The 16,530-nt window shown below is 36.1% G+C and overlaps 1 protein-coding gene across 1 annotated transcript in view; it reads right to left on the bottom strand.

The window, feature by feature from the left end:
• Positions 1–673: 673 nt before the first annotated feature.
• zmp:0000000926 (uncharacterized) overlaps positions 674–16,530 on the bottom strand; it is an 86,584-nt gene continuing 70,727 nt past the window's right edge. The window contains exons 2-3 of the mRNA XM_028811808.2: positions 8,338–9,915; positions 674–4,423 (exon numbers count right to left, since the gene is read on the bottom strand). Coding sequence (XP_028667641.2) covers positions 4,061–4,423; positions 8,338–9,771 — 1,797 coding nt within the window. The 5' untranslated portion in view covers positions 9,772–9,915 and the 3' untranslated portion in view covers positions 674–4,060. The remainder of the gene's footprint in view (positions 4,424–8,337; positions 9,916–16,530) is intronic.

Genomic DNA, 16,530 nt, shown 5'->3' with positions numbered 1-16,530 from the left:
AAGAGCAGAGAGATAGGAATATGTATACAGTATATATCTGAGCTTAAAGAAAATGAGTTAAATGAGACATGCACACAAAGAGTTGAAGAGTAGAGGTAGTGCCTCCAGCGATTTGAAAACTTCATACTTTTCAGCCTGTAAAACGTCTGAATATTTCTTTACTTTTATGTAAACAGTTCACTATGGAGGATACAATTTCTGAAATAACTTGTTATTAACCAGTTAAGTCTCCATTTTCTCTATTAGTTTGAGTCCTTGTCAGTTGTATGCAGGAGAGGAGTTGGTTTACATGGTAGAGTTCAGAAGAGGGTGAGACACAAGGGAAAAAAAGAGCAGAATGCATTATTTTATGTCAGGAAAGTAATTGGGATGCTTGTAATGACTTTGTAAAAAATGGTCAGCTTTTGTTTTCAGTTGTTAAAGTATATTGTTAGTTACTTAAGTAACAAAGTTCTTCAGGCTAATCCTTGGCTACCTTAATAAAAGAAATCTTTATTGTGTATTAGAGGAGAGTTAACTATTGATTAAACTATTGTGTTAATGTTATGTACTAGTCCTAATCGAAAATTATTGTACTTTTTAACATCATTTTATTGCTTTACTGTTTATTCATATTGTTTTCTTTCTTTTTTTAAAAATTTTATGTGGTGCTGACAAAACACGTGTGAGTGTGAAGCCAGTGTTTTGGTCAAATATTGTAGGAATATGGAAAGCATATTAGCCAGTTTTAATAAAACAGAAACACTGAACACTTTTTTTAAAAAAAAAAATCTATAAAGTAGTTTTTATTTGTAGGCTTTTACAGGTCATTTTTGCAGGTTTAAAAATAGACAATCTTTAAACTGAATACTAAAAATATTTACATTATCCCCTCATCAGATACACCCCACGTAATAAACACTATATCTCAGAGCTTTGCATTGCAGTTGGACCCACTGTTGGACAAATTGTTACAGATATGTCAAGTTCAGTACTCCATAAAAAATGGATCTTAATAGTTTAAGAAATTTTTAAAGTGACAGGTATTTTACATTTCTTTTTAATCTAAAAAGTTCCTTGCATGTATGAATGTTATGTATTTCTATTTCCTCTACAAGTATATGTGTGCTTTCGGTAAATCCTTGTTAAATGTTTATTTATACTAATTATAGCAAATGTGGTAAGACATGATTGATGTTTTCTCAGTAGGAGATGGCAGTTGTGCACAATTTGCAAATACTGTATTTATTAGGTGGTGTATTAGTCAAGAATTTTCTAACCACTACCATTTTTCAGGTAAGTTTCAAAAATGGTTACATTTTTGCAACTCCTGACAAAAACCTGCTTTGTAATAAATAAGTATGGCAGGAGAAAAATAATCACATTTTTCTTACTCTCATGACACATTTTCTTGTTGACTGTCAAGCCTGATGAGTTTTTCATTACTAAAAAAGATCTGGTGAAGTATTTTATTGAAGTCAAGACATATTTGGGATATTGTGGGCAATGTCAGTTATGACATTTTAAAGCCATTGACATTGATCACAAACATTCACAGTTTGGTTTGCTTGGATCTGAATAGCTGTTCTCAAGACTTTTGTTAGTCTCCTCTTGTTGTTTTTGTCTGCATATATACACTGTACATTGCATTCCTAAACACTCAGGTCTATGCATAGTTAAACATTTTGTTGCTATAATGAAAACAGTCATAACACTTGATATGTGCCACTTTATATATTTGTTATAAAAGAGCAGAAGTTCATGGGCTGAATTTGGTATTAGAACCAAATATTTTGACTGTATTTTCAGCCGGTGAGAATGTCTAGTAATAATTCAGTTTACGGTTCTGAATACATTTTTATTCTATTTTTCCTGACATTTTACTATGCGCTACAGCATTCAGGATTTAAATGGGTATTTGCAATTTTGCAGAAACAGAAAAGAAGAGCTATAGATTACTTTTGGAAGCTATAGTATGTACAATTTCAAATTTGTTTTTTAATGTACTTTTTTGTAGATCAATGGTATTCAAAGCAATTATTTTAAAGTATTTTAATTAAAGATAATGAGGCATTTTGCTTACTGTAACTTTAATGTTTTATAGAAACAGCACAATAAAATGTTGAAATATTTGCCTCTGTAAAGTTACATAGCCCTTCTTAGCAGCGGTCATTCACCAGGCTGGAAACAAGCCTGATTCTTGTCCCATTTAACTGCAGGGCACATTTCCTGAACTGCAGGTTTACCAATTATTGTAATCGGAACAGAAGAGATGACGAAAATGGGGTAGCTGGAGGAAAATCCATGGGATGATGGTGCAGGTTCAACTGAAGATGTGGCAAGGCTGGGAATCGAACCAAGGTCTCTTGAGCAGGATAAAACACAACACTACCATGCCACCTTTGTTTTTGTTTCAGGAGATGAAGGTGGATGTCATATTTATGACCAAATCATTTAAGACTTTATATTCCTGCAGTGAAATCTGAGATACTGAGAAAATAGAATCTTTTAATTTTATAGCAAAATACTTTGCATTGATAAATTCATATGGCAAATTTCTGTTTAAAAAAATTGTGCTTCATATTTGGGAGGATACAGTAGTATTGTACAGTATGTAGAGTTTCTACAATTACGAGTTCATTATGTTGAAAATACTATATGGAATAATATTTTACTTGTGCAAATGCATATCAAAGTGCCAATATAGTTTTCTGCTGTGAACTGCAGATTTGCAAATTAATACATTGATAAGTTCTAAACATCCAGTAAGTTAAAATGCAACATTATTACAGTTATTTCTGTAAATTAATGTGAATTGGAAGATAGCCGATTTTGCATAAGAGTCTGATTGTCAAAGCTTATTGCGCACAAACCTTGTTTTCAGAATTTCAACAAGTGATTGATTAAAAATTATATCTTTCTTTTTTTAGCTAAACAATACAATGTAAGGGAACATAATTAGATTCCTTTTGCAGGTAGCAGAAAATAAATTCTTAAAACAACTCCAAATAAAATTATTATATTGCAACTAGCCTTTTACCAAAATGAGTTAATCTTACATATGTGCATTAAGTGCATTTTTATGCTGTCCAAATGCAATTTATTTTTCCAGAAGATTTTGAAAATTCTGTCGCTTAAAGTTTTTAAAAAATAGTACACATAGGTTTATATTTGAAATTCTTCATTTTTCCCCTTACAGTTTAAAGTAGCTGGTCATTTTTTTTGTGTTAATACTGAAGTTATCCTTCAAACAGGACTATTCTAGTGAAACTGTCTTAGTTCTTATCTTGGCTTCTTTTAGAAAGTATAACCTGTCAAAGAAATACTTGTATTTTTTAACATTCATGAACACATGGAAATGTGATCTTCAGTGTTATCTATAGATTGCTAGAGTGACCAGCTACAGTATGCTTTATTGTTAAACAAAATGAATAATCTCTCATCTATGACTGACTGATGAGGTCTTATCAATGGCAAGTCAAAACATTGCCTGCAATAGATACACTTTAATAAGATTGCTCATCTTGAATATATTGGCAAAATGGCCAAATATGAAAAATGTTTAGTTAGTTCCTCATCAAAGCAGTTAATGAAGAGGAAAAGGTGCCAGAAATGCCCTTCTTAACTTGTACAGGTAATGAAGGGTAGACAAGATGTTGTTAGGGTCTAAGATCAATTTCTGCAGAAGGTCCGCTTACATCAAAATACTAAACATTTAACCATACACTTTTGTGTACTTACTGCAGGTAGATCTGAGCCAATTTCCAATGTACCACTTAATTTTATCGAATTCCAAAAGCAGTAAAAATAGGAAAATAGTAATATTGTCTTAACCACAACTAGAACAGCACAAAGGAAGGAAAGTATACAGATACTTCACTGAGTAATTTTACAGTACATATGGGTATTTTTTTTAAAGTGGTCCTTATTTGTTCATTCCTTTACAGTCTTAACAATAACCTTTGGACTGAGAAGCAACTTGCATTCCAGTTTTGCTGAAATTTAGTAACCAATGTGGAAGGATTTTCCAGTGGCACTCCCCAAATTCATTCCACTGAGGTTTTGTCATTTAGTTCTGTATCTAAAGGTCCTTCATCTCTGAGTAGCTGTTGCTAATATCTGGAGCAGACCGATGTCGCCTTCTTGAAGTAAAAGTAGTCTGAGCATTTCTCAGTGTAGGTACTGCGCCATTTGGCAAACTATTAGAATCCAGTGACTTTTCCTGTGGTAGTTCTTCTCTAGGTTGGCTTGATGGTATGATCCACTTTTCATCAACTTTATGGCTGTGTGGAGTGGCCAGTGGGGTCAGTGCAAGGCAGATGTCTCCCACGGTAAGCTGGTGGCAAGGAAGGCCATAGATCTGTGTAGTTTTTTCTGGACAGCATGAAGACCATCCCCGGTTGCAGACAAAGAATGGGTATTCAAGCAGAACCTCAAGCAGTTCCTGTGTGATAAAAATAAATGAGCATATTATAGTAGTAATTATTAAGTAATGTCGTTTTATGTGGCAGATTTCTTTGTAGAAATTTTATAACAATCTAATCATCTATGGTGTTTGAAAAAAAATTTTTTTGAGATACTTCTCAATTATTTTCAATTATATTTGTAACATTGTTAAAAATTAAACCTGTTGGACATCTTTATCAATTTGCTTAAGCCCTTCCCTAGTGTCGGGGTCTCTCTTCTCTAGTAATTATAGGATCTCCATAAATCAGGTGGTTTGTTGTTTTGTAATGCTAATTTCTAACAACACATTTAAAATGATCATTAAGGAAAATCAATCTTCAATCAAAAAGTAACAGATTCAAGATTTTACATTGTTTTTTATGTTTATAATGGTCTCCTGTCAAACATTTTGCTTTGTCTTTCTTTTTTACATCCTTCTGCTGCCATCTTGTGATAGTTAAGTACTATCAGAATTATAATTCTGGTCTTTCTGAGATGCAGATTTTTATTTCTTAAGTTGGGGAAAAAAACAGTTACTTTATGTCTGAACAGTTATCCCATCCACGAAGAGGTTCTTATTTCTCATTTTTTTGCTGATGGGTCCCTTGTAAACCACAACAGATGCTAGAATGCATGCAGAAGGTGCATCACAAAATATATGCCATGGATTTTATAATTATGTGAAACTGCTAACTTGGGGACAAATTCTAATCTAATCAAACTGCTGTTTCAAGACTGCTAAGGGTTATAGGGGTGGTTATGGCTAATGCTAAATCTCTCAGGACAAGTTTAAAAAAAGACATGCATTGTATCAGATAATTATTAGGGCAGGAGTATCTTTAAAGTGCAAATTAAATCATTGGACAATGTGGATATCTATAACTATCATTTGTATTACTTTAATACATCGTTTGACCTGACATAGGGTCCCTTATAGGGGAATGGTTATGTATAGAATATCATGACACAGTTCAGTGACGTGGACCTTGGGCTTTGCTTCCCTTTTATGAACTCATACTAACTGCCCTTGTTCATATGATCATCTGTTTAATTGTGAGTATTTGTTTGCTTTTTTCTAGATTGTTGGCTTCAAAGATTGTTTATCTGAATACTAGATATTAGTTTTTTAATTAATGAGAGAGGTGTAGGATTTAAGCATCTTTATAAAGTTAGTAATGTATTTTCGGATGACTCTATGAATGTAGCTTTTCTATCCACAGTTTGTACTTTAAACTATTTACAGCAGGGGTGTCGAACTCCAGGCCTGGAGGGCCGCAGTGGCTGCAGGTTTTCATTCTGACCCTTTTCCTAATCAGTAATCAGTTTTCACTGCTAATTAACACCTTTTCCCTTCATTTTAATAGCCCTGTTTTTAAGGATTCAGTCCTCTGAATGTATTCCTTTCTTCATGAAATGATAGCCAAACAGAAATGAGATGTGAAACGAGCCGACAGATGACCAGATAAGCTGGAATTTCAAACTCCAATCACTTTCTTAATGATAAGCCGATTCTCGCTGTTAATTAAACTCATTATTTAATTCCATGGCTTGTTGCTGCTCTCATTCTGCCACAGCAGACATTTCCAAAACTGTTGATTTTTCTGTTTTTTCTAAGAACACCATCAAAATTGTGACCTGACAGGTCAGCCTTACTGAGAACTTCACCTTTCTTAATTTTCAGATACTGTGTTATGGGCACAGGGGAGCTGGTCAAGTGGCGCATCGTTTTGTGTCTCATTATTGTTTGGCTGCTAATTAAGGAAAAAGAGACGACTAAGGGGCCTGAGTCAATTTAATTAAAACTAAGGCAAAAGAAGTTAATTAGCAGAAAAAAATCAGGTCCCTAATGAAGAAGAAAGTTAGAATGAAAACCTGCAGCTACTGCGGCCCTCCAGGACTGGAGTTCAACACCTGTGATTTACAGTATATTCTTGGAAATTACCTTAAATAACATAGAGATGAAGTCACATGTAAATGTACGCAATGCCTTTTTGATTCTGTCACATTTTAATTGACTCCATAAGGAAGCATACTATAAACATGTTAAGACTTCTTATTTTTATGCAGAAACGAAACCTCAAAGTCAATACCATGTTTGGTGAAATAAGTCACCTGCTTAAGTTGCTTTGGCAGAGTTAAATAATCAGAGGTGAATAAAGTCACTCAACCACTGTACTTTAATTGCTTCTGAAGGGGGATAGTCAAAGCTTCATCCTTTCAGAATAAATGCTCCAACCCTTGTATGAAGAAAAAGCAAAAAACTGTACAGTTGCAAATTTTGAGCAACCCAGTAATTTGTCAAAGGGCATGGATCAACAGTAAGAGTGGAATCCGGCTTCTGGCTGGGGTGCACAGTAGGGTGACGTTTTTAATGAAATGGCATTTTATTGCTGAACAGCAAAGATGCTTGTGTTCCAAACCACTCTGTAAACTATGTATTATATATGGTGTGAGGAGCAGTAAATCTCATATCCTATTTGGAGTTTTTAAAAAGAGTTTTAAGTGATACAGGTAATTTTTTTGGTCTGATGTGAAAAAACTGGGACTTAAACTCTGAACAGCACATTGAACAGTTCACAGCAGGTAATGGCTACATTATGTTTTGGGGATGTGTCATGGCAAAAGAAACTGTAAAGTGCTGGGGAAAACAGACTGAGTGTGTCTTTGGGGGGGAAAAAAGATTAAATTTGCAAAATTTCAGGATAATTAAAGTTCAGCTTCTGGTATGGTCATAGTTTTGCTGATAAGGTATGGTATTACTCCTCTAAGGAACCTTTATTAGTGTTCACTTCCTGCCAGATATGCATACATCAAGAAGAAAGGCAAAGCAGAAAAAGCAAAAATAGTGTTTAAAGTGCTAGGCAAAACAATATTTGAACTTTCTCAGCACGACTACAATGCTTTCTTTTAGTATATTCTACCAGATGTTATGTTAAAAGTTATGTTTAGAACTAACTGGAAAAGTGAAAACTGTGCTAAACTGCTGGGGGAAGATAGCCGCTAGTCAGCATGGTCCATCTTCTTTCTCGTCAAATCCAAAGAAAAATGAAAAAGGTTGGGTCAGCTTTGTTAACAGAGATGTAAATTACACCTCTTGTAAAGCTGACAGGGACTTGTACACCTAGAATAGCAGCTAGATTGGCAGGTAAAGGCCAAGCCATCGGATATAGAATGAGTACTAATTATATGTAGTTACCTGACAGTTTTTAATTGATTTTTGCTTTGTTTGGTTTATACCATTTTCACCCATTAGTGTTCAGTTTTCAAGCTTCTACTGTTGACTAAAAATATTTACTTCACACTATACTTATGCTAATTTTTTAATCTAAGACAACGATAAATAGTCTTTAAAGACATTACATACACAAAGTTCATCTATCAATTATTTTTTTAAAAACCTGTAATAGAAACACTAATTATGGGGAGCTAGATGAAAAGTAATAGTCTTCATTGGATACATTTATAGACCATCAAAAGATAAGCTCCTACACTAAACATAATGGACCTTTTTAGATCTGCCAGTTAATCTGAAGAGCTCATCTTTATGAGATGGGCAGGAACCAGAGTAAACACATGTAAACATAGAGAAACTGTACAGGTTCAACCCAAAGCTCTAGAACTGGGAGGCTGCGGTGATAACCACTGCATTAAAAGTCAATTTTAGTATGTATAATACACAGGTAGGGAAATGCAATATTCTATGTTTTTAAACTCAATTTTTAGTGCAACTCAATTTATTTACTATTCTCTGAAATCCAATTTTACATATAACTTGCTATAATTACACTAAACACATGTTGGTTTTTACATTTTTTTTCCCTACATGATGGTCTGGAGGTCACATTTGTGACTTTGGGTTTCTGATTTCTTGCTGATTCACTTCAAAGTGTTCTTTTCTGAGTTAGCACACACCTGAGTCTTGTACTTGGCGAGCACAACCTGTAGCTGAGCAAAACCCAGGTTTTGGCTCTCTCTGATCCGCTGCACCTTACAGTAGCTGAGTTGAAATTCAGGACTGATATTTGCACACTGCAGAAAATCATTCATGCTCATGTCCTCTACTTTCTTCAGCTGACCTGTGCTTAATTCTATGAGTGAACCTTTTGTGAAATGAGGTAGGATGTCTAGGGATTTTACATTCTGAGAGGCTGAAGTGGTAGATGGAGTAGTTTTAGAAAGAGAACATGTGGTTGTAGATTGCCTATATGTTGATACAGCAGATGAAGATTGATAATCATTTGGAAACATCGTAGAAAAGTCCTGGTGGACACAGAGGGGAGAGTATATCCTTGAGAGTGGATCTGTGCTGGAAACACTGCTTAGGCATGATGTTCGGACTGTCTGGGCATGTCTTTCTTGCTGGCTGTACATGGGAACAGTTAGAATTGGATGGTTGTAGAGTGGATATGCTACTGAGGGGAGTGAATTGTTAAAGAACTGCAATGACGTTGGAACCCTGTAGTACATATTTGCACATGTATTTGAACTTGGTGTGCTTTCATTCTCTGAGGATCCAGTGGTCTGGATCTTGTTAAATAATTCTTGGTCTTGTGAATGTGGCAAGGAATGTTGTGTCTCTTCTGCTGCCCTTTTGGGTTTGGAAGAAATGTCTGGGAAAGATCTTACATCCCTGAAGGCCTTTCTTTTGCCATTTCTGACATCTCCTTGAGCACTGTCATTAAAGACTGAGGTCAGCTTTTCAGAGTACTGAGATGCTGGCCTGACTGATCGACCTGCAAAGACCATGTATCCATCACCCAAGCGATTATGTCCATTAGCACCTTCGTATGACTGGTATTCCTGTTTATGAGGAATGTGAGCACTTGAGTTTGATATTTTCTGAGGTTGATGAAAAACAGCCGAGGAAGGAGGGCCAGTGAATTCATGTTTCTTTGTTGGTGGCAAAGACCAGAGTTCTCTTGTTTCATAACTTAACTTTTGGCTCCTCACAGAATATAGGTGCTGTTGTCCACTACTGTGTTTCGGTACATTTTTTACAGGTAGTCTAGGGTGGATAAAAGTAGATGAGGTATTATCAACCCCAGTATACTGGTTCCTCAGTGAAGTCCGTAGGCCAGCAGTATCTCCTGTCTTGATGCCAGCAAGTACTTGGGGTACTTCAGGAATTGTCTCAAAGGAAAGCTTTTGAGCAAGTGGGTTTCTGTAGTGCATTGAACCAATTGTTACTTCCTGACTCGGACCTCTGTGCTGTGCTTGCTTTGCCTCGGGCCTCACATGCTTTGGTGAGGGTTGCTTGAACTCTTGGAAGGAGTCCTGCTTCAGTGCCTGGAATTCTCTCTTTTTGGGAGGTAAACATCCTTGGCTGCGATCCTGAGATGAACTCATTTGGCTTGCAGCAGGTTTGTACTCCTCAGAGGTGAGACTTAAGTCACATGGGCCTCCTGAATGAACACAGGTTTCAGAGCTGACAAATGTTTAGCGAACATCACTGATGAGTATAGGCATCCAAGGCACCTTTTGATTTCTTACCTGCATTAATAATAATAAAAAAAGTTATTAGAATAAATCCTTGAAAAGTTGCCATGTTCAAACAAGATGTTTAGGCAGGAAAATCACATTGGAGATGTTACATAACCAAAATGGTGCCTGTGGCACCATGTGAGCAAGGCAAAATAGGATAAGAAACCTTTTGCCAAAAGTTTCAACATTTAAGTAAAATGTAAGTTTGCTTTAACTGAAACATTTGCAAAATACACATTCAAATTATGGCGGAGATGGGATAAAATGCTAGTAAGTGGCTCTTAAGTAACTCGGATGTAAATTTAGCCACTGCACCTTTTCAGAATATGACCTAATTGCTTCATCTGAGACATGGGAATGTAATTTTGTACAGTAGCTTTGCTGTCCCTCTGCTGGACTGACATTCTGTCCCCTGTGTCAAAATCCACATTATTGGTCTTTGGAATTCCATCATTCCAAGCATTCAAGTCCTGAATGCAAACTAGCATGTTATCCATTGCATATCAAGAAAGACCTAAAATGTGATTCTTTCTCTCCTCTCTCTCTCTGTTTTTTTATTGCATTACTTGTGTCTAGAGATTCTCTCACAACAACTCCAAAACCAAGGTTTGTATTTCTATGTAACATCTGGAAACATCTGCCTGGACTGAAACACAATCAATCCACATTCCTGTACAGGTTGACTTAGAAGTGGAAGTATAGTTTAAGTGGAAAAAATGGTGGGGATAAAAATTACTAGCATGCTGTAAACTGTGTAGTGTGAGAGCAAAAATCTCTACTGTGCAAAAGTGTATTTTCCATATGCAATATGAGCCTGATGTTTTTCTAGAAGGCATTGTGTTACTTCCTTTACAGTGAAACAAACATTTATTCTTATAACAGCATGTGGGTTAGAAAAACCTGTTAAAATTTCAGTTGACAACAATGACAAAGTGTTAGTTTTCATAATCAGTTTTCCTTTTTTTTTAATAATGATGTCACATATTGGCTGTGCAGTGTCTTATTACTTATTTATTTGTAAAATATGTCAAATTTCACATCTGCTGTAAAGGTACTTAGGTTAGTACTACGTGTAAGTTTCAATTATGAATAAATTGACAAATGTCATCCATTTCAAATTCTAAATACTAAGTTAAACAATCCATGGACGTGTTTTTTTCTTTTGTAAGTACAGTACTTGCTGTGAGCTGGTGGTTTATCTCATTACAACTCTTGGACAGCATCATCAAGTCAGATATTGTGAACTTGTAGTGTGCAGCAAATATAATCAGTATGTAGAATGTCCGCTTAATGTATCATTTAAATGTTTGTTAGTTTAACATTTGCTTTTGCTGTACAGTACATATATATTTTAGAAATTAAACTTTAATTCATCTACACTTAAAAATCTATTTAATAGTTTAGACTCTTTAAAATATACAAATATACTGTAGAAACAAAATTCATACTTTTAAACAAAATAGACCTGAAAATCACACAGAACAATCTTTAATTTAATAAAAATTTTACTGCAGTATTCTGGTGACAGAGAAATAGAGACAATTTATTAGAATATTTTATGTAAATGATTAGAACATTAGAACACTCTAGATGAGAACAGGCCATTCAGCCCAACTAAGCTCGCCAGTACTATCCACTTATTTCTTCCAAAATAACATCAAGTCGAGTTTTGAAAGCCCCTAAAGTCTTACTGTCTACCACACTACTTGGTAGCTTATTCCAAGTGTCTATCAGTCTTTGTGTAAAGAAAAACTCCCTAATGTTTGTGCGAAATTTACCCTTAACAAGTTTCCAACTGTGTCCCCATGTTCTTATTGAAATCATTTTAAAATAACAGTCTTGATCCACTGGACTAATTTCCTTTATAATTTTAAACACTTCAGTCATGTCACCTCTTAATCTTCTTTTGCTCAGTTTGTATAAGATATTTGTATAAGATAATAAGAGTAGTCAGCATACCCCCATTGGGGTTTATCTCTATATTTTAACATTAGACTGCTAGAAAATGTTATTGCACTTATTGATATATAGTTTTTTCCAAACCAAACCACCTAGATGCTGCTAAAGAACTTAGAACTTGGCAACAGACAAAAAACACTTCTATGTTACAGCTGCACTAAGACCCTTACTCTGGCGATGATGATACTGTACGCTCTTTGTTTCAGTAACGGCTTGAACGTGCAAATTAAAACCAATGTTAAAATTCACACGAAATGGTCTTTTTTTTCTACAGTTTTTGAGTGCTTTATTCCTTGCCGGAATACGCAGGTTACAGTTGGTCCAAAATGCTGCCGCTCGCTTTCTGGTTGGGGCAAGAAAGTATGACTCTGTTTCTCCTATTTTAGCTTCTTTACACTGGCTGCCTGTCAGTTTTCGAATTGATTTTAAAATCTTACTACTTGTTTTTATATCTTTACATGGGCGTGCTCCTGCCTATTTATCTGAACTGTGTGTTTTACACCAGCCATCCAGAGTGCTTAGATCTTCTAGTCATCTGTCTCTGGTTGTCCCTCGTACCAAGTGTAAAACTAAGGGGGACAGGGCTTTTGCAGCTGCTGCTCCTCGCCTGTGGAACTCTTTACCTCATCATATAAAGGAGTCGTCTACAATTCAACTGTTCAAAATAAGACTAAAGACTCATTTCTATTCACTTGCATTCCATGACCTTCAGTAATACTGATGGTTCCCTCTTTGTGATTATATAACATTACTTTTATTTTTTATGTATATAACATTACTTCTATTTATTATGTATGTTATTTTATGTTCATATATTTTATTTCTATTTGTTTTATGTTATTTTGTTTTTCTTTTATTCTATTATTGGAAAGCACTTTGGCCACAGCATTACTATGTTGTTTTAAATGTGCTATATAAATAAATTGACATTGACATTGACATAACTTCTACATTGCAGTCACTGTTTCTGTGCCCCAAGACAGTGTAATGCAAAAAGAACGTTCAGAAAAAATATGGATGGATCAATCAATGGCTGTGTTGGGGAGTACTTGTACCGTATAAATAAAATGTTATTTTTTTGCTTTCTTACCTTGCATTACAAAAAAATAAGCATTTAATAATAACTGATATGATGAAGGAATATGACTCTTCACAATTACAGAAAATAAGACAAACTAAGTATACATTCTTGAAATATATACTGTATTATGGAATGTTATGGGCTTCTGGAAACTCACATTGGGATGTATTTTATTGATTTAGTTTGTTGTGAAATAATGTTTTATTTGTTAGAATTTTAAAATTTTACAAATCTTGAGTGACATCAAAGTAACAAATTGAGGGGTGAGGGGGGACAAGCTGATTACCTAAGTTTGTCTCATGCAAAAAAATGTATCAGCAGTAATTCCTGAAAGAGACTTCGAACAAGGTATGTTTATTAATCATTTAGATATTCTTTATATTAAGGGTTGTGTCTTTATTGCAGTCTGAGCCTGATGGAGGGTAAAAGACAAATTTCCATTTTTAAACTTTAAACAAAAGTTTCATTCTAATAAACCTTTTAAGCTTGAGCTTGGGCTGTTTTTTTTCCATTTACAAGTTGTGGTAATTTTTTTTTCAGCTTAAGAAATGCATTTCTGTGCAACATTTTGTGGCTGTGAACCACAAAATTACGTATAATCATTCTGTGATAAACACTGGATTATTCAGCTAGATTTAGGATGCTAACAGTTTCCATGGTGACAAGAGTGACTAAGTATGGAAAACCGGGTAGGATGAAATGGTGAACAACCGAAAGCAGAAATCTTTAAGCTAAAAATATCTTTTTTTCCCATATTGCTTCACTATAATTATGCAATTCAGATTTGTCCATTTGCTTAATAACAGGAAGAGTAGCTTCAAAAAACTCTCAGGAACCCGGGGCACTACCCTGATGGTACTGGGCATAAGGTGGACCCGGCCCTCAGTCTGATGCTAGGCTATCATTGGCAGATAGCCATAAACTTAAACTATGTGATTGTGTTAATTTGACCCATTATATCCAAATCAATGCTAACTGATACAATAACAAACAGCCCTTGTTTTATGTTGTGCCTTTCTTTAGTGAACACAGTCTGAAGAACCTGTGAAAGTTCTGATACTTGGTCCAATTTTTTTCTTTCTAACACCTGAAGCACAGGCATGTTAGTGGTCAGGGTCACACAGTACATCTGGGGCAAGCACAATGCCTTTGCGTGTGTGCGTCTGTCTTTCTGGATACACAGGCATACATGTACACAAAATGAGTAATGGATATAATACAGATAAACCTATAAATGGATTTTAACTGAGAAGAACAGTGCATATTTAGGTAGCACTGTTTTCATTATTTGTGTGTTTGCATGCGTGCTTGTCAATATACCTGATAACCGCACTTCCATAAAGACTAAAAGACTAGTAAAATCTGGAAAAGTATATACTCACTTATATTAGTGAGACATGCTTTGCTGGTCATTAAAATTGCACCAGTGGGGAAAAATATGTCATATTGGTCCAAAACTTACAGGATGGATAAGTCATGGTAGAGTCTAAAAATGATTACAAGTGCAGCACATATACAACTGATATGTACGAGTTACACCTCCTGGACTTCCCCACAGTTAGGAATCAAAGGCACTTGCAAAGAGAATCTCATTGACTGCCTGGTGGTTGGAGTACTCTTGGGGATCGAACATATCATGGTGAAGAGGACGATAGACATAAGTCCAGCTCTCAGTCTTTCAACAAGGGAAAATTATGGTAATGCGGGAAGGTGAATTATCCTGCAAGGACATCAGTGCTTGTTTTGGATGAAATGCAAGCACAGTGATGAGAGTGTGACATTGGTGGTTAGGGGAGCATCAGACCCACCAAGGTGAGGGTTCTGGAGTGCCACAACGCGCAAACTAACAGGAGGACAGAAATCTCGTGTGTGTGGCAGTGATGGACCAAAGTGCTATATCAAAGACCCAAGCCCAACAGTTTGGGTCTGTCACATGTCAACAGGTGTCCGCACAAACTGTTCGACACCATTTGCAGCAGCGGGGCCTTCTCGATCACAGCTCATTGCTTTACTTACCCTTGACACTTGAAAATGGGCTTCTTGAGACTACATTAACGGCATGAACGAGTCTTAGTTCAGTTTACTGCACTGTGATGGATGGATCTGTGTATGAAGGCAATACACCTGGATATGTGCATTCTACAGAACCATACGGGCAAATTCATTGCCGGTACCTTGAACAGACAGTGATAAAACACAGGAGTGTGGAAGGCTGAGGCAGTACCCTATCTCCAGAGGTTCCTTGGTGCCATATTCCAACAGGAAAATGCTTGACCAAATGTGGCATAAAAAATCTTAGAGGTCAAGGATGACCATCATATGCCATTAATTCCCTGGCCATCATGTTCTCTGGATTTGTCTCGCATTGGGCACATCTGAGACATAGTCAGAAACTGAATGACGTGCCGGAGACCACCAGCAGTTCTGTCATGAGAGGGGTCTGTAGCATTGAGAGTTTTTAAGCAGAAAAATAGTACAGAAGCAATGGTAGTGGTTTTAACTGCTTAATCCTTCTTTAGTGGCAGCACTCCCTGCTATAATGTGTGGAGAGTGCAAGTGTCAGCTTTGTTTAATAATTAGGCAATGAAAGCAGCACCGCAATCTGAGGGTGACAGCTGAGAGGGGCATGAAGAATAAAAGGGAGGTGGGTCGAGTGCAATGGGGAGCTGAAAAACGAGAGTGAAAAGAAAGGAAATGAAATGGAAAGAGATTGCTTGGAGTAGGAAAGGCAGATCATGAAAGGTGTGTTGGGCCGCTCCAGTCAGATGAGAAATGAACAGGGAGAAGGACAAAGGGTGACGTTTTCATTGGCTTTACAGCTGAAGAGGCGGAGCTGGTGAGAGGGTGTGAAACACCTGCACTGTTCTTTGTTTTAAGCACTCTGTTTTTGAGGAATATCTCATCATCTGTTGCTTGTTTGTATATTCGCTGTACTGGTTCATCCTGTTCATGACTATTGATCATTCTGGGTTTAAGGACAGTGTGTCAGCTGGAGCTCACCCAGACTGTTGCAGGTTGCCACAGATTAACTTTGCCTATAGAGGCTACTTTGTACTCCATTCCACAAATACACATACTGATATTGTGCATTCCTCATGTGTGACCAAATTGTACTTCTAATCATGTAAGCCATATATCATAAGTAATCTGCCATAGCAATACCACTATAAGTTACAATTTTAATTGACCAGCAGCATATAATAGAGGGATAATATACTTGGGAGCAATACATGATAAAACACCACTGAGCAGAATCTCAAAGACCTAACTTAACTCTTGTGGAGATGCAAACCATTCAGTGGAAGCAGTTTGCCGTCTATCTCATGCTTATGCAATTTTCATTTTATTTCTCAGATTATCTTGACCATATGTCTCGTACATAATTACTTCATAAACCATATTCCTTTTTGTTCGTCAGCCCTGTGAGATTTGTATCTGTGCTTGCAGCAGATTTTTTCAAACGATAGAAAGAAATACCCAAGGTCAACCAACTTCAGTGCTCCCTGCAGATACCAATTTCTTTTGCCACTTCAACGTCTTTTAATTTAAAGCCAGTGTCTGATCGAATGCTCCATTGTAGATAA

Source organism: Erpetoichthys calabaricus, chromosome 10, assembly GCF_900747795.2.
Source record: "Erpetoichthys calabaricus chromosome 10, fErpCal1.3, whole genome shotgun sequence".
In the NCBI taxonomy this organism is placed as follows: domain Eukaryota; kingdom Metazoa; phylum Chordata; class Cladistia; order Polypteriformes; family Polypteridae; genus Erpetoichthys; species Erpetoichthys calabaricus.
This window is presented reverse-complemented; position numbering and strand designations above follow the sequence as displayed.